Source organism: Nyctereutes procyonoides, unplaced genomic scaffold (assembly GCF_905146905.1).
Source record: "Nyctereutes procyonoides isolate TBG_1078 unplaced genomic scaffold, NYPRO_anot_genome, whole genome shotgun sequence".
Lineage (NCBI taxonomy): Eukaryota > Metazoa > Chordata > Mammalia > Carnivora > Canidae > Nyctereutes > Nyctereutes procyonoides.
The window spans coordinates 9,441,358-9,462,816 of NW_026575142.1; the positions used below are offsets into that span (position 1 = coordinate 9,441,358).

At 37.7% G+C, this 21,459-nt stretch overlaps 1 protein-coding gene across 2 annotated transcripts; it reads right to left on the reverse strand.

Moving 5' to 3' along the window:
- Window positions 1–319: 319 nt before the first annotated feature.
- On the reverse strand, window positions 320–19,717 carry RBM45 (RNA binding motif protein 45). Of its 2 annotated transcripts, XM_055308167.1 has the most exons (11): window positions 19,341–19,717; window positions 14,931–15,053; window positions 12,317–12,443; window positions 9,908–10,030; window positions 8,862–9,047; window positions 5,991–6,120; window positions 5,733–5,817; window positions 5,367–5,530; window positions 3,702–3,902; window positions 749–780; window positions 320–572 (listed from the first exon to the last, which is right to left on the reverse strand). In XM_055308167.1, the coding sequence occupies exons 1-9, from the start codon at window positions 19,638–19,640 to the stop codon at window positions 3,710–3,712; spliced, it is 1,431 nt and encodes a 476-aa protein (XP_055164142.1). In that variant the 5' UTR covers window positions 19,641–19,717; the 3' UTR covers window positions 320–572; window positions 749–780; window positions 3,702–3,709. The 2 variants fall into 2 exon arrangements, with proteins under 2 accessions (XP_055164142.1, XP_055164143.1); XM_055308168.1 differs by lacking the exon at window positions 749–780 and having other exon boundaries at window positions 8,862–9,041; window positions 19,341–19,715.
- Between the last annotated feature and the right edge of the window lie 1,742 nt (window positions 19,718–21,459).

Below are 21,459 nucleotides of genomic sequence, written 5' to 3' on the forward strand. Positions count from 1 at the left end.
TCTACTGATGTCTTTTGGCTCTTGCCTCAGATTAAGTGTAAGTATGTAGCCAATCTGCATGTGTAGGTTTAGCAGCAATTTACCATATTTTATTGAATCTAAGATGCAACTGATTGAAGGGAGTACTTTTATTTTACATTCCATTAAGAAATGAAAATAGATTGTCAATTACATTATGGCACACCATCGATACCAAGATGTTTCCAATTTCAGAAGTATAAAAATATGCATCTCAAAATCAATGAAATATGTCATTTAGTCAAATTCTTAACACTGTCGATTATGTTTTATTCTCTTCTTTCACATAAATAAGGCATGATTTAGTCAAGCAAAGAAAACTTTATTTCTGCTACATATAACAACATATTGCTCTAAGAAACAACTATTAGTTTTAGCACTGACGTATGAATTCAAAAATACATGTCAACAATCCGTGCTCCCCAGACAAAACAATGTTGTGCACAGACTATCAGGTATATGAAAAAAAAAAGCTGTCAACTGTCCACAGGGAGTGCGTCCAGTCACATTTTCAGTCAGTCAGCTGAGGATTATGTCAGTATTTAGTCTTTGTTCTGTAGAAAGAACACAACAGAAGTATGAAAATCATCACCTGAAAGGAAACAGCTGTTGTATATATAGTATTCCTAAAATGTTAGGAATTTCCTTTATTTCAAAAATAAAGGAAAAATAAGCAAGGTTATCTGCTTACTAAATCATAGATGCCCCAAATAAACAAAACCAAACTTACTCAGAAGTATGATGCAAGCAGGTACTGAATTTCTGGAGGGAAAATGCTGTGAATTAATACAAAATCAGGATACTCTGAAATACTAAAATTTTTAATCTCTTCAAATAGAAAGAGAAACCTATTTTGTACAATAAACCCAGTTCAAAATAGAACTCAATTACTTTCAAAGTTATATTCTTAGACCAGTTTCTTTTCCTATTTCATCAACGTAGCTCACTTAACCCTTAGGCCTGTTTTTCCAGAGACAAAAGAAACCAGCCTTTACGAATGGTGCTGATGTTCCTTGAAATCAAGGGAACAAGTAAAAAAATACTGCCCTTCTCAAAGAACTTCAATGGCCATAATCATGTAAAATTTGGGAAACTTTCATACTATTTTATTGAACTTTAAGACAACACATTTATTTAATATACCAGCAAAGGAGGAGAATCTCATGGAGTCCACAGTAAATAGAAAATCTACAGCAAAAATAAATCTAAAAACCATGCTGTAATTTAGTGGAAGACTTTCAAAACCAATACAGCTGGTTATGACTTACCATTTTCAGCTAACCTAAACCTCTTTGCTCTGAATAGGTACAACGATTCAATAAAGGGAAAAAGGATAGATTTTGTGAATAGTCATTCTGAAGAATATGCACTTCCTCTAATGTAGGGAACAGGGATTAATGTACATCACTTTTCTAGGAGAAAACGTGGTATTATAAAGCTTCATTCTCACAGCACCAGCTGGCCACATTTTGTATCATTAAACTTTTAGTTTCTGACCATTTTGATAAGGTGACAACTCAAAGATTTCACTGAAATCACCAATGCAAGTTTCAGCTCACAGTTGCAAAACTAACTTACTTTCTTTTTCTTTCTTTCTTTCTTTCTTTCTTTCTTTCTTTCTTTCTTTCTTTCTTTCTTTAATTTATATATTTATTTAGATTTTATTTATTTATTCATGAGAGAGGCAGAGGCACAGGCAGAGGGAGAAGCAGGCTCCATGCAGGAACCCGATGTGGGACTCGATCCCAGGACTCCAGGATCACGCCCTGGGCCAAAGGCAGACGCTCAACCGCTGAGCCACCCAGGCGTCCCCATTATTTTATTTTATAAGGAATTCTGCTGATTCATTTTTTCTTACTAATACTATTAAAAAAAAAAATCAGCCTCAGAAAGGTGAAGAGATCTGCCCAATCATCCAAGCATCAGAACTAAAATTCCAAGCCAGATCTTTTGATTTTGAAGTTGAATATTTTTATACTGTATAACCATTAGGAAAGGCTCAATCACAGGGGTAATTCATATATTTTCCCCATAAGAACTTAGCATTACTGTCCTTTCTTAAGGACAAAGGTTTTTTGAATAAAAGAATTGTTAGGTATATATCAAAATATTCATAGATACCAACACACACATTTTTGTGTGCTATTTTAGAAGATAGCTTGTCTAACCAGAATTCAAGTCTTAACATTCTATTTGTAAAAATGAAAAGACAGCTTTGTTTTAAGAAGGACTTGATAATTCTTTTTCACTGGCATTTTAATAATTCTACATTGTATGGGGTAATGAGAATGAATTTTGTAATTAAAGAAAACATCAAGACATTTCTAAATTAGGATTATTCATAATGGCCCAATGGACCTTTCCTATCGCCAATTGCCTTCTAGAAGGAGGAACTAGTTACCTGACTTACTCTATTAGAAAAACGGTCATCAGCAGTAAGGGTTATGACAATTCACTCTGGTACTTGCTAGTCACCATAAGTGGTCAGAAAGAAAACTAAGGTAAAAGAAATTTGCTTTCAAGTCAGTAACTTTAAGGTCAATCTAAAGTGCTTGCCAACCGCTATCATTTGGCCAACAGTGAGTGGACTTGGGAAGCTGGTGTATGTGGGAACAGGGAAACTGAAATTCAGTCCCTGAAACTCAGAATACATTTCCAGAATAAGAAAAGCAAAAGAGTTGAATACTTCTACTTTAAAGAATGTTTCCCTAAGGCATGGAGATGAGTCGGCTATCACAGAAAAAGAAATATAAGTATCATTTCTGGAAACGAAAAAAAAATGGAATTCATATTGCGTATGTACCATTATAACAGACAAGAGTTTTTAGTAAACTGTCAGGGTTCCTTTTTTAATACATATACGCACAAGAAAATACTTTCTTTTTTTTTTTCAAATATTTTTATTTATTTATTTATTCATGAGAGAGAGAGAGAGAGAGAGAGAGAGGCAGAGACAGGCAGAGGGAGAAGCAGGATCCATGCAAGGAGCCTGATGTGGGACTCGATCCCAGGTCTCGAGGATCAGGCCCTGGGCTGAAGGCGGCACTAAACTGCTGAGCCACCTGGGCTGCCCAAGAGAATACTTTCTGAATGTGTGGTTTTAATGTACAAACTCACAAATACAAGTCCAGATGAACACTAACGTTTAGGTTCAAAAGGTCCATCGAGACATATTATTTGATATTGCTTTTTAAGCATTTCACTAGTGAGATGTCAAACACTCTTTATAGAGATTATTACAAATTACCTTAATTTATAACTCAAGATGTTAATCCTTCAAGTTAAAAATCTTTAGAACTATTTCAATTTTAAAGTTATGTACGCAAAAAAATAAATAAAGTTATGTAAGCATATGGTAAAAAGTCCAATTCTTAACATTTAAGACATTCATAAACAAGAAAACCCATTGTTTAATTTTCTACATTAAAATTTGATTTTACTTTGTAGAAGGGCAAAAACACTTTCCTGGTAAACATGGAAAACATTCATTTTAAGTGTAAAAAGTTCAAGTTTAAAAAATATACTGTGAAATTAACCAAACCTATGGTTTTATTAGCTAAGCTTTAAGTCATAATGCTTTTAACTGACAACTTCCAAATCCCTAAAAAGAAACTTGATACATATTCCTCTTGCTATAGTATTTAGCCAGTGTGTTTTTAAAATTTAGACTAAAAAGGGCTTACCTCAAGAATCAGTAAGTTCTCTGTCGTTTGTTAGATTCTTCTCTTGGGGAATCCGCCAGCATAACTTTAAGTCTGACTCCATTTAGGATCTTCCCATGTAAAGTAGTAATGGCATCATTGGCGCTTATTCTATCTGCATACTTGGCATACCCCACATTTTTTCCTGACACAAGGTAAACTTCAATCAGGTTACCAAAACGACTGAAACAAAGTAAAAAAAAAAAAAAAAAAATCAAATGAAATGGATAAAAATACAACTGCTTAGGTCCAAAAACTGGGGTCCATTCTGGACTCCTTTTCCATTCCTCTTCCCACATTCAATCTTCAAGTCAATTTTCCTTCTCAAACACGTCCTCTATTAGTAAAATTCTCTTCATTCTCAGGTCCCTTTCCTCATTCAGCCAGTCATTATCTTTTCCTCGGAATGCTCTACTATCCTCCTTGCTTGTTTCCTTGCTCTCTGGGCTTGTCCCTCTGTAATCTATTCTCTACCCTGTCTTTGTAGTGACCTTTCTAAAACAGATATGATCATTTCCTCCCTGAAAATCCCTTCCAGGGTAAGGACAAACTCCCTAACATAGCTTGTGGGCCTTTCCTGACATGAGCCTTTTCCTCTCCTGCCTCACCCTCCCTCTCCCAGTCTCTCAAATTCCATATTCTAACCGTTTCCTTTCACATTCTTTCTTGTAGGAATAACCACCCACATGCCCTCCTTTCTACTCTTAAGTTATTTTCATCTGTCAGGTCTCTCCATTATATATTGCTTCTTAGGTATTTCATAGCCTGAACATTCTTTTTCATGACACCAACCTCTAGTGATGTTTTCCTATTCACTTGTTTGTCTCCTACATGAGACTAACCATCAGAGGACAAGGACTCTTGTTTTATATACATATTACAATGTCCCTTGCACTTAGCATGGTGACTGCCTGGCACAAAGGAAATGTTAAAGAAACAAACTACACAAATCAGTTAAATAAAAGTCAAAATATCTGAACTACTGATGTTTTGTGTAGCTCTTCAATGAGCTTCCTATAATTTTTAATTCACGAACATTGTTATGAGGCAAATAGGAAAAAGACTGAAAAGTTAAGATTAAAGGAGTTCTATTAAAAACACAAAAATAAAAAAATAAAAAAAAATAAAAAAATAAAAACACAAAAATAAGCAAGAGCTTTCCTTTTTCTAGATTTATTGTGTACTCTTCCTTACAATCAAGTAATTGTTTATTCTATATACTCCTTGAGGATCCAGCAGAGAGCTGACAAAATAGAAGATGTTTAATAAACTGTTCAGCTGAATTAAAACCACAAAGGAAAAGATATGTAAAAAGAATTCTAGAGGACAGGTCTACACAGATGCATTTTCATCAAGAAACAAATGATTTGTCCACTTTATGCATGCAACTTTTCAAAACAATACTTTACGTTTTATGTCTTCAAACAAAATAACAGGAAATTCTGTGTGGAGACTTAGAATACATAAATAATAAAGAAGAGAAGGAAATGATCATGTATTTTAAAAGGTGATATAAATAAGGAATTTTTAAACTACAGAACAAATCATTCCTATCTGATAAGTACTGGATATAGGAAGTTTCAAGATTGTAAGAGGGCTTAAATAAACTATATTATAAAACAGAATTTTGTGGAATTGAAATCTTACCAGAATATATCCTCTAATACATCTAAAGGTAAAGGATGAGGATTAAACACGATAAAAAGTCTTTCTTTCACAGGAGTTTCAGGAGGGGCTTTTTTTTTGCATGATGGAAGTACAACATCTGTCTGGATTTGAGGCAACTGTGATCCAGAATTTCCTCCAAATTGCTGTTGAAGAGTTAGGTACAAAATAAGAAAAAGAAAAACTGCACTTTAAGGATTTTAAGCCAAGAGGTAAAGAGATCTATATCATGGCTTCTATGTGATCTTGTACTGTAGCTCTGAAAATTTTCTTATAGGCTAATAAACAAAGGCCACATTTATTTTAACCTACTGATGTCTTACAGAGGTTAAATTCTTGCCTACTTACCAGAAATTGCTGCTGACTTGGGTTATTCCACACCATTGATGCAAGCTGTGCTGCTACCATCTGCGTTGCCATTTTTCTAAGGAGACTAAAGATAAAAACTGGTAATTGACAGAAAACTTGAAATGTTCAGTCTCTTACCCACAACTTGTTTTATGTGACTTCCTCAACTAAGAGGTCGACTGCTTTCTATTCTTATTCTTCAAGTTATATCACATACACTCAAAGCCCTGCTTTACACCCTCTGGAGGTGGTACTTACTCTGTTGCGTTATTTCCATCATCAATGAAGGAAACACCTATCCGATTCCCAGGAGGGTACTGAAACCCATGTAACTTGTATTTTGCATAAATAGCTGATGCTACATTAAAATACTGAACCACTCCATGACCTAAAACAAAGTAAAGAATATCAGGAATTAAAAAGAAAACAGAGAGATACCTAAAGCCTAGAAAGTGAAACAACATAGAAATAGTCTGGTATCACACAATTAGTAAATACAGTCAAATGGGTCAGAAAACAAAGTTTACTATACATATGTGCAACAGCTGTGTTCCTACAGAGTCTAAAAGATAACATATTTTAAGGAAAATGTAATTATTAAAGTAAGAGCTAATGTATTTAATTTTAGGATACTGGTATTTCTTATATGATAGATATAACTAAAACCAAACAGTGTTTCTTAAATTTTTGTTCTTTCGAATCTGCTTTGAAGTGCTAAAATTTTCCATATCATACAGAGCAGGAAATGATATGAGAATATATAGTCTGATAAGAACATAGAGTCATCTGGTTTGTTGCGGTGCAAGATAAAGGAAAAGTGGCACGTATTAAAAACAAAAGGTAGGGAACAGAGGCTCTCGGATTGGAAATCATGAATTTCACATTCCTTTGGAGAGCTTTCAGTTAAGGAAACAGATTTCAATTTAGGAGGGTGATGCTGAAGCAGGGGGGTAATTTTACACTAGAGTCCATATATGGATAGCCCATGAGCTAAAAAACTAAAAAGTTCATAATATGTAACCAATTTGGGGTTTTACATGTATTTATAAACATATACATATACACACAATATAATACTATATAAAATATATAACCCATATATATAATATAACCCACTAAGGGAAAAACACTGCTAAAATTTCATGTTATTCTCCAAACCCAAGCACTCCAACATCTTAATGAAATTAAAACTCTGAAAACAAATGAACATATAAAACTAATTCAGTTAGAACTCTATGATGATAACTCTATTAATAAAAGGTGTCCCAATAACACATATATTTATTTATTAGATGCAACAAACAGAGAAACAATATAGAAGATAAAGGAACAAATACATTTCAACATACCAGGTAAAAAGAGAAAGAAATACAAAACAAATAGAATTAAACGGAACAATGAATGCGCCCCAAAATACAAAATGTGTGCCTTAAAGTCAGCATAAAGAATGATAGTCTAAGGTTGGATTGGGGTTGGAGATGGTCCAAAGTAGGCTCAGATGGGCAGCCTTGCTAAAAGACCAGTGCTGGGTAGAATAATAGTAGGTGAGTGTATGTGTCTGTGGGAAGAGTGGCACCTCTCTAGGCCTATCAGCCCATATGACCTGACTCACTTTCCTACTTCTCCTTATAGCCATGACACCCTAAAAGGACTAAATCAAGTGTATCAATAGTACTAGAACAGATGCCAAGTATGACTCTTCTAGAACACTCCTCACCTCCAGTTCTTTAAACCAATAAGCTCCCCAGATTTACTGAGTGCCTATTATGTGCCAGGACTTGCAGTAGGTATTCCACATATAGTATTTCTAGTTCTTATCTAACCCTGGCATAGAAGGTATTAATAATGCCCTTTTACAGATACAGAGAGACTCAGGATAAGCAAGATCTCAGAGCTACGTGCCAGTGCTGGGATTTGTACCTGAGACTATTGCAAAATGGAATGCCAAACATTTTCCATTATGCCACAATAACTCCATTTTTAAAAAGCCTTAAAAAAAAAAAAACCTTAAAAAATTACAAAGATGGCTAAGCCAACACTAGATACTAGGTTTAACCAATTAACCAGTTAATAAGTTTAAATAGCTGATATTAGAGCCTTGCTTCAATGTTTTAAGATTTTTTGTTTGTTTGAGAGAGAACACAAGTGGAGGGGGGGTTTGCAGAGGGAGGGCTTGATCCCAGGACTCTGAGATCATGATCTGAGCCAAAGATAGACACTTAATCACCTGAGCCACACAGCTACCCCAGCTTAGCATCAATTAAGACTGGAAAGAAGTAGAGAGAGGGGAAGAACAATCAAATGCTTGAAATGAAGGGAAGAAATTTAATTTTGAGGCATAACATTTAAAAAAAAAAAGAGACAGGGCAGCCCTGGTGGCGCAGCGGTTTAGCGCCACCTGCAGCCCGGGGTGTGATCCTGGAGACCGGGGATTGAGTCCCACTTCCGGCTCCCTGCATGGAAGACTGCTTCTTCCTCTGCCTGTGTCTCTGCCTCTCCCTCTCTCTGTGTGTTTCTCTATGAATAAACAAAATCTTTTTTTTTTTAATTTTTATTTATTTATGATAGGCACACAGTGAGAGAGAGAGGCAGAGACATAGGCAGAGGGTGAAACAGGTTCCATGCACCGGGAGCCCGACGTGGGATTCGATACCGGGTCCCCAGGATCGCGCCTTGGGTCAAAGGGAGGCGCTAAACCACTGCGCCACCCAGGGATCCCAACAAAATCTTTAAAAAAATAAAAATAAAAAATAAAAATAAATAAAAAATAAAGAGACAGACTATAGGATGAGGAGGAAACTTTATGGGTTTTAGAACTTTGCCTAGTATTAATCATGATACTCCAATCCAAAATACTCCAACCTGGGGTATTTTGGTTGTAGAACTAGAAACATAAAATGCTCTATTCTATGGGAGTTAATAAAATTTTTTAAAATAAATGACTTTGTAAAAAGGAGATATATCCTCAAGGGTTTATTTCTTAAGGTATCACTGTAATTTGAAAGCTTAAGTGGGAGAAAAGAAAACATAAAATTGTCAAAGAAATAGTATCTGACATAAAAAGTGCCACTGGAGAAAAGACATTTTAATCAAACACAATATATTAAAAAATAATAGACATTACTGTACCATAATTAGAATAAGGATCTCGTTGAACTTCACAGTATTCCAATCCTGGTACTATATCAAAAATACTGAAAAGCTGCTCTTCAGTGAAAGGAACTCTTGATACAACTGACAGACGTTTGGAGATGGCTTCTTGGCCTCTGTTGTCATTCTTGTCAAAACTTGAAAAGTCAGATTGTTGTTCTCCAACAATGTAGGAAAAAAGTGCATCTGTTAATTTCTATACATTCAAGAATTCATTTAACATTTCAGGTATGAGTACGTAAGTTGAGCTGTCATTAAGTCCACAGCATTGGACCAAGGCACTGTATTTTGTAGTATCCTCTTGGACATTAGTACTATCAAAAGGGACCAATAGATAAGAGAAAACAGATAACTTTTCCCGCTCTCCTGCCTTCAACACAGAAATACAAGCAGAAATGTGTATTCTAACTTCAGAGGAATATGTTTAGTATGCAAAACTGCAAAATATGGCAGTGTTCACCTATAAGAAAGTTTGTGCCAAATAACACAGCCCTTACTTTCATCACTCATTTCTCCCTTTGGCTAACTTCTACTTTTGTCATTCCTCTCTTTTCTAGCCCTAATTTTAAAGCAGCAGTACTTTAGGTATAAAATCTTAAGACTCATACTGAGGGGATATCAGCATATGTTTTTCATACTGTTTGGTCAGCTACAGAGGCAGAAGCTCACTCAAAAAAGGTGGCAGTGATGTGGTTTAATATTTAGATAATACATAACTAACCATAAAAGACAGTAATTGGAAACTATTTCCAATTATAGTTATAATTGTGATAGTTACAATTATAATACAACTTTAATTACAACTCTAATACAGTTGTAACACTATGTTACACGGTGTTAAATACTAGGTACACAAGTGTTAAATATTAAGACCATGAGGAGTCATGACAAATTTCTCAAGAAACCCCACATTAACTTTTTCTTCACTGAGATTTTACAGACTACTGATAAAAGAATATTTTACAAAATCCCAATCAGATTGTATATACTACTTATACTATTAAAATAAAGGACAGCTTACTCACCAAATGGAAACATATTTACTCTAGGTTCATGTCCCAGTGTCTCCTGCCTCATGTTACTGTAATAGTCTTGTTCCGAGGATTCAGAGGCTTTATTTTTAGGTTCAGCCAAGATTGCCCTAAAACCTGAAAAAGAGAATCCATGACTTTCAAACTTCATAGCAAATTTATCATACCTGCCGATATACTTTATTGATAGTGCCTGACTTAGCTTTATTGTATAAAATAAAACGTACACAAGAGCCATCTGCACCAGACCTACTTCTTCGCTTTTTGGAAAATAGCAAAGAATAAATAAAAAGAGCAAGAATCTCAAATTATGGGTCAATGTAGACATGAAAGATCAGCAATTCTATCTTATCCTGTCCAAACTCCCCCTTTTACAAATAACATCATGTTTCCTTCTCTCCGGCTCAACATCAAAATCCTACAGGGCTTTTCATATTCAACTTGTGAGCAAGAGTCTTCCTTTGAAACACACTTACAAGATGTTATTTTTTATTCTAGTTTCTCTGCCTTTGTTTCTAAGTCAGATTCTCTTCAATTAATTACAGTTCTTTAACTGGTCTCTTTGCCTCTGGATCAAAGGTGTTAAGTGGGGTTTCAAGGATAAGCTTCAAAAGGTGGGAAAGTTCCATGAACTCTCTGAAACTTTAAACAAAAATGCTTATGTCTATGTGTACATGGGCATATTTCAAAGAAGGTTCATAGCTTTCATCATATTATTCAGTGGCTCCCAAAAGGATAAAGCCAGTCACTTTGAATTCTTTCTCTGGAAATCCATCCCTGATACTATTTTTCTTCTTTCAAACAATCTACAGGGGAATCTTAACTAAGTTTGAACTCTTCATAACCTCCCATTCATGGTGCCAATGTACTTGGTTAACTTTGCCTCCTAATTTCTCAACAGGATTATTATGCTTTATTCAGACTGCTGCCTTCACAATATTAAGCAAAGACGTGTTTATTCCTAGCTCTGTGCCTTTGCTTACACTGCTTTCAGGTTTTGTCTGGCCTACTCTTTATCAGATGTAAATCTTACCTCTAGAGGTATTCTCATGCTCTCAGAGCACTTGTTTCTCACCACTATTGGACCATACCAAATATTTTTTAATATTTTCTCATTTGGCAAATTTTTATGGAGTCTATTATAGATGGCAATATCTTTGATAAAGATCTCAACATATCTTTACAGAGGGCCTATAACTACTAGGTACTAGGAATGACAGAAACAGATAAATAAAACATACTCTCTGCTTTCAAAGAACCTTTTATTTTTTTTTTTAATTTTTATTTATTTATGATAGTCACACAAACAGAGAGAGAGAGAGAGGCAGAGACACAGGCAGAGGGAGAAGCAGGCTCCACGCACCGAGAGCCTGACGTGGGATTCGATCCGGGGTCTCCAGGATCGTGCCCTGGGCCAAAGGCAGGCGCCAAACTGCTGCGCCACCCAGGGATCCCTCAAAGAACCTTTTAAAAAAGTCTTCTATTATCCCTAACGATTTTTTTGCCTATTAGATCTTGGCTACCCAATATAATTAAATTCCTTGAAAGCTATATATTTATTCCCTTTGTATCCTTTTACTTAACATATTGCTGAGTATACCATAGGTACTCAATTAATGCTGGATGAGTGAGAAATATAGAAGGATCTGAAAGGAAATTTTGGTATGTACCTTAAGGTTATTTAAGAATTCCACTGAGTAGTAGTAATTCTTTCCAGTATGTATAGATCTTTATAATATCCTAAAATCTACTAATTTAATTATTTCTTATTTGATCTTTAGGTCAATGTAACCAGGAGTATGACAACAAAGGATATTTTCCTTAGCTTCTTTAAAATTCTTATTCTTCACTATGTATACCAGCAACAGCAAAAGATCCAATTAATGTCATTCTAGGTAAAAACTAACCCAATAAATATTTCATTACCTATGTGGGCAAATATTACATGAAGTCCCATCCTTAACCTTTATGTTTATTAGTATATACTTAATTTTGTTTAAGGTTTAGGTTATATATAAACACACATAACAGAAAATGAGTTTTTTTAGTATAAAAATTTTTTTTTAAAAAGGCCTAAAAAGGTCAGTTTTTTTAATACTTAAAAATTTTGAATTACTATAGAAATAATAACCGAAATGTGGCAATAGTATTTTCACTTACTAAATTAATACAGTTGCTCATATTTCTCTTCAAGACAGTGCCTCAATAAAAGCTTAACCACAGCCCCAAAACTAATTATCCTAGATATATACATATGTGTATATATATATATATTAAAACTCCCATTGCCAGGATTAAATTAGCAGGTACGGTTATTAGCAAAAACCAGCATTAGCTTCAGTTATTTAGAATAATTAAAAGTTTTCAAAAAGTCTTTAACATGTTAAATGAACACATCCTTACTTCGGTCACAGTTTTCTATTGCTTGGGCAGCTTGTGATGGTTTTAAGTATCGAACATAGCCCAAACCTTTACTTTCTCCAGTTACTTTGTTCTTAATAATGCTGCAATACTCGATATCTCCATACACCTATGAGAGTTAAAAGAAATGATCTTAGAGGAGTCAAAAATCAGTAACTGAATAGATTATTTCAGAACTTCAAGTTTATTTGTGCCCCTTATTTGCAAAACTAGAAATTGGAATTAGAATTTATAGCCATTTTTAATGCTAGAATCAAAATGTCACAAACTAATGAGAAAAAGAACCATAATAATGATATAAGCAAATAATAACCACCAAAATAATGATTTCCATCTTTACTTTCTGAGCATCTGCTTTACATATATTACCTTACTGCTACAACCATCCTTCAAAGATATACATGTGTCTATATATATATATATATATATATATATATACCACATACCCCAATATCCATATTATATATATGTGTATATATATATTTTATTATTTACTTCACAGACAAGGAAAATGAGTCTTAGAGAAATCAGTAATTTGCCTGTCATGGAGGAAGAGGAAGAGTGTGTACATGGTTTGGAAAGATCCAAAGTCTTGCTCAGTGGTGATCACAAGCTGGAACTGAACCTTCTATATTCAAATCTTAGCTCAGTCCCTTATTCACTGGACAGTTTAGTTATCCTCTCTGTGGCTATCTCTTTACCACTTAAATGGGGCTAAAAGCTGTACCTTCTTCAAAAGGTTATTGTTAAGAGTTAAATGAACTAAGAAACCTAAAGGGTCTGGAACACATTAAACATTAGCTACAGCTCCCTGCCTTCTAACAGGGCATAACTGATTATGTATTCTTCCAAAGAGGAGCCTCTCAAAGTATATCACTAAAACACATCAGTTTTCTCAGAAAGTCAATTCTATGTAAAAAATAAGGGTAAAAGTTTACTTTTTTTAAAAAAAGATTTTATTTATGTATTTGACAGAGCACATAAGCAGGCAGAGCAGCAGGCAGAGGGAGAAGGAAAAAGGCTCCCCACCGAGAGAGAGCCGAATGTGGGGCTCCATCCTAGGACCCTGGGATCATGACCTGAGCTGTAGGCAGGTGCTTAATTAAACGACTGCGCCACCCAGGCAACCCTAAAAGTTTATTTTTAATGTTGGTACAAATATAGCATATAAATTCTTAGCATTTTTTTTTTAAGACTTATAAAGTATTTAGAGAGGGACAGTGTGTGTGGGGGCAGGCAGTGAGAGAGGAAGATATAATCTTAAGCAGGCTTCCCACTGAGTGCAGGGCAGCATCTCACAATCCTGAGACCACAACCTGAGCCAAAATCAAGTCAGGCACCTAACTGACTGAGCCACCCAGGTGCCACCTTAGTGTTTATTATTTATTTTATAAAATTCTCATGTAACCAATTAGCAACTTAATTATTATACATTTGGATAAAAATGTCATACTTCTTCAAGCAGAAAAAGATAAAGATTTATAAGATAAAAACTTTCTTACTATTGGAGGAAGTATGGAATATATATTTTTGGTAGCTGTTACTTTTGAGATATTTTGTATTTTATATTTTACTCAACTCTTACTTCGGGTAGGACAGAGAAATTTTGAAAATTACTTTTTACTATATGTTTCTTTTCTTTCTTGCATGTTGCCCACTTGATTCCTAGTATTGGGAAACATTGAAAAAGTAGAAAATTTCCAACTCATATTTAAGAACTGCTTTTTAATAATTTTTGTGAAAGTATATCACTGCATATACAAGTGAATGGCTAAAAGGATTTAAAGTTATCTTCAGGGATCCCTGGGTGGCGCAGCGGTTTGGCGCCTGCCTTTGGCCCAGGGCACGATCCTGGAGACCCGGGATCGAGTCCCACATCGGGCTCCCGGTGCATGGAGCCTGCTTCTCCCTCTGACTGTGTCTCTGCCTCTCTCTCTCTCTGTAACTATCATAAATAATAATAATAAAAAAAAATTAAAGTTATCTTCAAATTTCATGGACTACACATATATATTCTTGCTACTTGCTTCAGTGCTGTAGTTTATTTCTTTAGAGAACTCTTTCAAAGGCTTATTTTTAGGACAAAAATTCTATAAAGGATGAACCTTTCTGCGAATAAGTGCATCAATATGCTACAGTTTTATAATAAATATTAGGGAATACAGTTCACATACTCAGGCTTCCTTGACTCACCTCAACATGAGAGCAACAGAGTGGTAAGAGGGTACTTTGAAATTGTAAAGACCAAGAGCAGGTTCTGGATTCAGACAGCCTAGATTTAAATCTTGGTCCACCATCTATCAGGTATGTGACGTAATTTAAAACTCTGGGTTTTATACTTTATTTCCCTGAATCTGTGTTTTCATTATATGGAGGAAAATGCCATCACTGATATTTTCCAGTTTCTGGTTTCTAAAAAGTTAGTTTATTCTAGGTTTAATATTTTAGAACTGGAAGGAAGTAGATAACTTAAAAACAGTTATTTAATTCTCTACCACCAATATAACTTAAACAACACTTAAGATTTAGTAACTTATACAACCAATTTAGGATTAGAAGTTATCACAGATGCTAGCTGATGAGTACACCTAAGTACCTTAAATTTTTCCCGCAGATCTTCTTCTGTGTAGGACTTTGGTATCATTACAAATATTCTCGTGAGTTCTTCATCTTCAACATCGCGGTGACTTCCAGATGATCTAGACTGAGCAATGAAAACCTAAGAAACAAACAAAATCCAAAAAAATAAAAGAATCAGTTAACTGTTTTCCTATTCCTTAAGTATACTTACTTCATTATTAGTATGAGATTCATGTTAGGTTAAATGCAGTGTAATAGGGTTTTGTCAAAAGTTTTTTTAAAGCAATCTTTACTGCAATGACTTTTTATATGCGATGATACCAATGTCTGCATTGGTTTTTCCAAATGTCTTTTTACATTTGCCTTTTTGTTTACCAAGAGGCAAGTCAGTGCACTGATAAAGAATGTACAGTTGAGTACAGTGTCCAATAAATGCCAATTACAGTTGATTAATAGTGTTATTTAAATATCACATATTTTAAAGATGTTTGTTTATTTGAGACAGAGCGAGAGAGCGCAAAAGTAGGGAGGAGGAGCAGAGGGAGAGAGAGAAGCAGACTCCCCACAGAGCAGGGGGCCAGACTGAGGAGCTAGATCCTAGGACCTGAGATCCTGACCTGAACTGAAGGCAGACGCTTAACCCCATGAACCACCCAAACACCCTAAATATCACATTTTTACTGATTTTGTCTAGCTGTTCCATCAGATACTAAGAGAGGAGTATAAAAACCTGCCTGCAAATTTGTCTTTCTCCTTTCAGTTCCATCAATAATGCTTCATGTATTTTGAAGCTATATTATTGGCTGCATAAACATTTGGGAGTTATGCACTTTTGACTGATATTTTTATTACTGTGAAATTACCCCATCTCTGTCAATACTCCTTGTGTTGAAGACCATTTCATATGATATCACACCAACTTTTTCTATCCTTTAACTTTCAATCACTTTGTATCTTTATACTTCACATGTCTCTTTTATATAGTATTTAGCTTGGTCTTTCTTTTTTTATAAAGCTTGATAATCTCTGCTTTTAACTGGCACGTTTAGTCTACTTATGTTTAAACATAATTATTTATATAGTTAAGTCTAGAATGTTGTATTTTTAATTGTTTTCTTTCTAATATTAACTCTTAAAAAAAGGTAACATAACAATATTCTGGACCATCTCAGTGACCATCCAAATGATCTACGTAAGCACATACTCATATGTGCTACCTGAGGCTCCATTTTCTATTACTAATTGAAATACCATTTTCTATTACTAATTGCTAATAATTACTATTAGCAATTCAGTTTTACTGAAACATCATCTGTGACATTAGATTACTTACATTATTATTATTACTTGGATTATGATATTGGGTTATTAGTTATTACTTTATAATTTTTTTCTGAAGATTTTTATTTATTTACTCATGAGAGACAGAGAGAAAGAGGCAGAGACACAGGCAGAGGGAGAAGCAGGCTCCATGCAGGGAGCCCAATGTGGGACTTGATCCTGGGTCTGCGGGATCATGCCCTGAGCCAAAGGCAGATAGATGCTCAACTGCTGAGCCGCCCAGGCATCTCATTTTGGTTTTATATTATCCTAGAAGAATGTTAAAATCTCTAACTAGGATTATAGATTTGTTCATAGAGCTCTAAGGATAAGAATTTTAATGGCTAGTTTTTTTTTTTTTAACTTGAAGACCTGTAATAAAATTAATCCACATGAAGCCCTTAAGGTTGCTTTTTTGCATCTTCTACTTTAAAGGGGGGAAGGCCTGTATACTATTCCACTATGAGAAAATCTGAACTTACGGAATTTCAGAGTAGCAACTCAAAGGACAAATAACGGTTATTCCTTCAATAAACTTACATTATATGCCAAGTAATGTATAAAGTATGAGTACTGAGAAATACAGAAATGACCCACTAGAAAGTCAGTCTAGTGGACATATCAGTAATGAATGATCAATGGAAAAATAAAACAGGAAACCTTTAAGAATATAGGAAGACGCTAGGTGGAAAAAGTTCAAGTAAGATTTGAGACTGGAGGGGTCATAATATCACAAATTTCTAAATTTTAGAAGACTAGAATATTTCAAATTTCCAATAAGGCAAGCAGTGTCTGAGCAGAACACATATATAATAATTAACCACTTAATGGACAGTTTTTCCTAAGACTTTTGTTTAGACTATAAACTCTAAATAAGAGTCATTCTTGCAAAGCTAAAAACCAAGACTTTACCCCCTTCCTCAAGATAATGTAGTTAGTCACAGAATAACTCTTACTTAGCCAATCTTTTTTCGCTGTAAGCCTAGGGCTATAATTTTCTTTTTTGTCTTATAAATCCTTTGGAACTTTGCAAAAGCAAACTACATGAAAAAAGTTGAAGCTGAATTAATTTAACTAGAAATACAGAAAAGACAAAAACAGAAAGAAACAAAACTATATTCCAGTGGAAGACAGACCAAGCTGAACTTGCTAAAGAATAAATTTATAATGTTTTTCTAGGACCTGTAATGTAACAAACCTCTGGCTGAGAGGAGTGGACCAAGATGTGAAAAACAACTTAAAGTTCTGTTTTGGGTAATAACTTCTCTGCAGCTACAAGGGAGGGTACATTTCGGCGTTGGCACTTTTACTTCTCTCGTAAGAATTTAATCAAGGAAAGCGGATTATATAGGTTTGAGATTTGGGGCGTCTTGGGGGTTGTCCACAGATCTCTGTGGTTCTACTCAAAGCATAAAAAACCCTCTCCCCTAATTCAACTGGAAGGATTACAAATTATCTATCTAGGGTAGGAGTCAGCAAACTACAGCTTCCTGTTTTTCTACAGCCCAGGATCTGAGACTTACTTTATATTTTTAAAGGGCTGTTAAAAACAAAGAATATGTGGCTCACTATGCCTAAAATTTACTATTTGGACTTTAAGAGAAAAAGTTTGTCGGGACGCCTGGGTGGCTCAGCAGTTGAGCATCTATCTGCCTTTGACTCAGGGCAGGATCTGACTCCCAGGATGGAGTCCCCCATTGGGCTCCCTGCATGGACCCTGCTTCTCCCTCTGCCTGTGTCTCTTATGAACAAATAAATTAAAAATCTTAAAAAAAAAAAAAAAGTTTGACAGCCCCTGATGGAGCATACACTGTGGCCTATTTTGCTGGTGATCAGTTCTGCTGCATTTCAGAGTGCTGGGGAGGTGGCAGTAAAGGGAATGTCTATGGCCTACTGCATTTTTGGCACACCCCTCTGCTCCTTCTCTTTTGTGGATGGAGATACAGAGAAGACCTCCAGAGACAGAAATATCTTTCAGTCTTTCATTTATGTAAGTCAGCATAAATATTACCAGTTTTCTATAAGTCAATGGGAGAGAAAAAAAAAGAGGGGGGAGGGAAAAGAGAATTTTGTGGAAATCTCCAACAGAATTACAAACACGGCAACTATCTCTACAGGACAGGTGACAGTAGGTGCTCGAGGAACTGAGTTCACAGCCAGTTAAGGGATGACCTTTCGGCTACGGCTGACTGTAAGGTATGTCCAGGGCCTGCCTACCTTCGGCCAACCACTGTGCTAGAACACAGATGGACCCAAACAACCCTCCAAATCACCCCTTCCTGCCACGCATGGGGTATCTTAATTTTACACAAGTGCAGAAACAACATAAGTAGCTTCAGGGGGAATGAACTAAGAGGATACGCGGGGGCGCTTAGTAATAGCACAACTAACACTACCATCACAGTGATTTGGCTCTTCTTCTTTATTTTTAATATTTTATTTATTTATTCATGAGAGACACAGAGAGAGACAGAGAGAGAGAGAGAGAAAAGAAGACACAGGCATTGGGAGAAGCAGGCTCCATGCAGGGAGCCCGACATGGGACTACTCGATTCCGGGTCTCCAGGGTCACGCCCTGGGTCGAAGGCGGCGCTAACCGCTGAGCCACCCAGGCTGCCCCCCCCCCTTTTTTTAAATTTTATTTGTTTATGTATTTGAGAGAGAGAGAGGGAGGGAGAGGGAGGGAACATGCAGGGGGAGCGGCGGCAGCAGCTGCCTGTGCCTTGAGAGCAAAGCCGCGGAGTGACAAGCCGCAACGCGGGGGGAGTTCGGGGGTACAAAGGCCGCAGTTTCAGGCACCGTCGCCCCCGCCCTCCGTGCACGGGCGCCCAACACCAGAGAGGCCACAGTTTCGTGCACTTTGAGCACGTTATGAAGCTTCGTAGCAACGTGGAAAAAAAAAAAAAGCAGAGTAACCTTTTTTTTTTTTTTTCTTCCCCTCCCCTAACACGGTGGACGGGGTTCCGAGAGCGCAGGGTCGGCGGCGGGCCCCGGAGGCCGCGGCTCCCCGGGCGGCGTCGCGGGCGGCCGTGCTGCCCCCTCCCCCACCCCCACCCCCCCAGGGCCGCGCAGCCCACGGCAGGCCCCTCCCCCCGGGCACCTGCACCTTGATGGGCTTGGTGTCGTTGGGGCTGAGGCACTGGCCGTGCATCTCCTCCATGGCCCTGCAGGCCTGCGAGCTGCGGGCAAACTTGACGAAGGCGATGCCCTTGGACTCCTTGGTGTGCTTGTCCCGCACCACCCAGATGTCCTGGATCTCGCCGAAGGGCGAGAAGCGCTCCCGCAGCACCGACTCGGGCGTGTACTTGCTGATGACCAGGAAGATGCGGCTGTTGGGCGGCTCGTCCAGGCTGTCCACGCCCGGCCGGAAGCCTCCGCCGCTCGCACAGCTGCCTGCTTCGTCCATGGCGCTCCACGCGGCGCGGGAGCCCGCCCCGGGCCCCCCGCAGGTCCCCCGGCCGCCGCCGCCGCCGCCGCCGCCGCCGCCCACCGGCCGTTGCCGGGCCGCCGCTCGGCTTCCGGAGGACGGGAGACGCGGGCGCCTCGCCTCTCCCGCCGCCCCGCCCACCCGCTTCCGGAGAGGCCCTGCAGCGCCCCCTAGCGGCCCGGGGCGGGGAGGCCGGCCCCACCCGGGGGGCGGGGGGCGGGGGGACAGGGGGTGGGGGGAGGGCATCCCGCGGCCGCTAGGCTCAAACGTCAGGTGTGCCGTCCTCCTTCCCGGGGGCCACGAACAGCCCCATGTGGCGCACAGGCTTCCCAAGGCTGGCTTCACCCCCACGCCTCGGGCCAAGCATGCCTCCCCTAAGACCTGCCATCTTGGCCAGAAGCTCAATAGAAGACCACTATAGGATAAAGTTAAAAGCCCCAGAGTCTTAGAGTGAAAAAGAACTTCTGAGGTCATCCAATTTCAGCCTCATTGGCTGAGATTGACCTGAGGAAATCGAGGTCCTTGGGATAGCCAAAGGCAGTAGTAGACGTACAAACAGAGCCCAAACCAGAACCAACTCCATCCCCTGATGGGCTCCACGCCCACAAGCACCCGCACCCTTGGGGGTGTTGAGGGCTGGAAGGGTGGACTGCTCAGCTACAGGACTAGGAGAAATCTTAACGGCAGGCAAAGTGCGAATGTGTGCTGACCTCTAAGGGTTCTTGCTGAAGGGACATGAAGAGAGGTCAGTGGGAAACTAGCAGAAGTCCAGAAACAAGATCTGGAATTTTTTTAATTTAAATATTTTATTTATTTATTCATGAGAAACACAGAGAGAGGCAGAGGCACAGGCAGAGGGAGAAGCAGGCTCCCTGCAAGGAGCCAGATGTGGGACTTGATCCCAAGGACACCCCACTCCCCACCCCCGCCGCCCCAAGCTGAAAGCAGACACTCAATCGCTGAGTCCCCCAGGAGTCCCAAGATCTGGATTTTTGTAGTGGAGTTGTAATGAATTGAAAATAATGAAATAGAAGGTGGTGTAGGAGTAGAGCAATTTGAATGTTCAAGTCCAGGCTGTTGAGATCTGGGCTGCTTTGAACTCAAACAGATAAATACTATTTATTGGGAGCCAACTGCATGCTACCCTCTGTGCAAGGGGCTAGACACACAATGAAGAAAAGGAAAAAACATGATCCCTGTTCTCAGAGAGCTTTCTTTCTATTGTGGAAAACTTACACGTAAATATATAAGGCAAGATAATGTCGGATTGTGTTAAATTTTTTTTGTCACTGAATTGTGTGAGTTTGGACAAGTCACTTCATATTTCCAACTTTAGTTTCCTCAGTTACAAGTAGAAATAATATTACTCACTAAATGTGGTAGTTGGTAAGCTTAATTAATTCATTTATTTAAGCACCAAATGTTTTTGACTGTCTACTATGTGTTGGACACCGTGCTGTACTCAATGATAGAGTATTAAACAAAATGGTCACTTTCTTTTATGAAGTTAATGGATTGGGCTTGTGTAGGTAGGATTTTATGAGATAATATATAGAGAGAGCTCATAGCTTAGGGATCAAATGAGTAATATGTGTGCGATTGCACAAAGGAGATGAATTTTCTTGTTCCCTTTGACTAGAGAATCTACTCCCTCACTTTTTGATATTGTATACTTATATGATAGCAACTAAAAGTCAGGGATTGTGGGTTCTCACTCTGGCTTTTGCACTAGATTGTTAAAATTTCTCTTTGCATTACATTCTGTATCTGTAAAATAAGGACTCTGTTTACCCTGGAG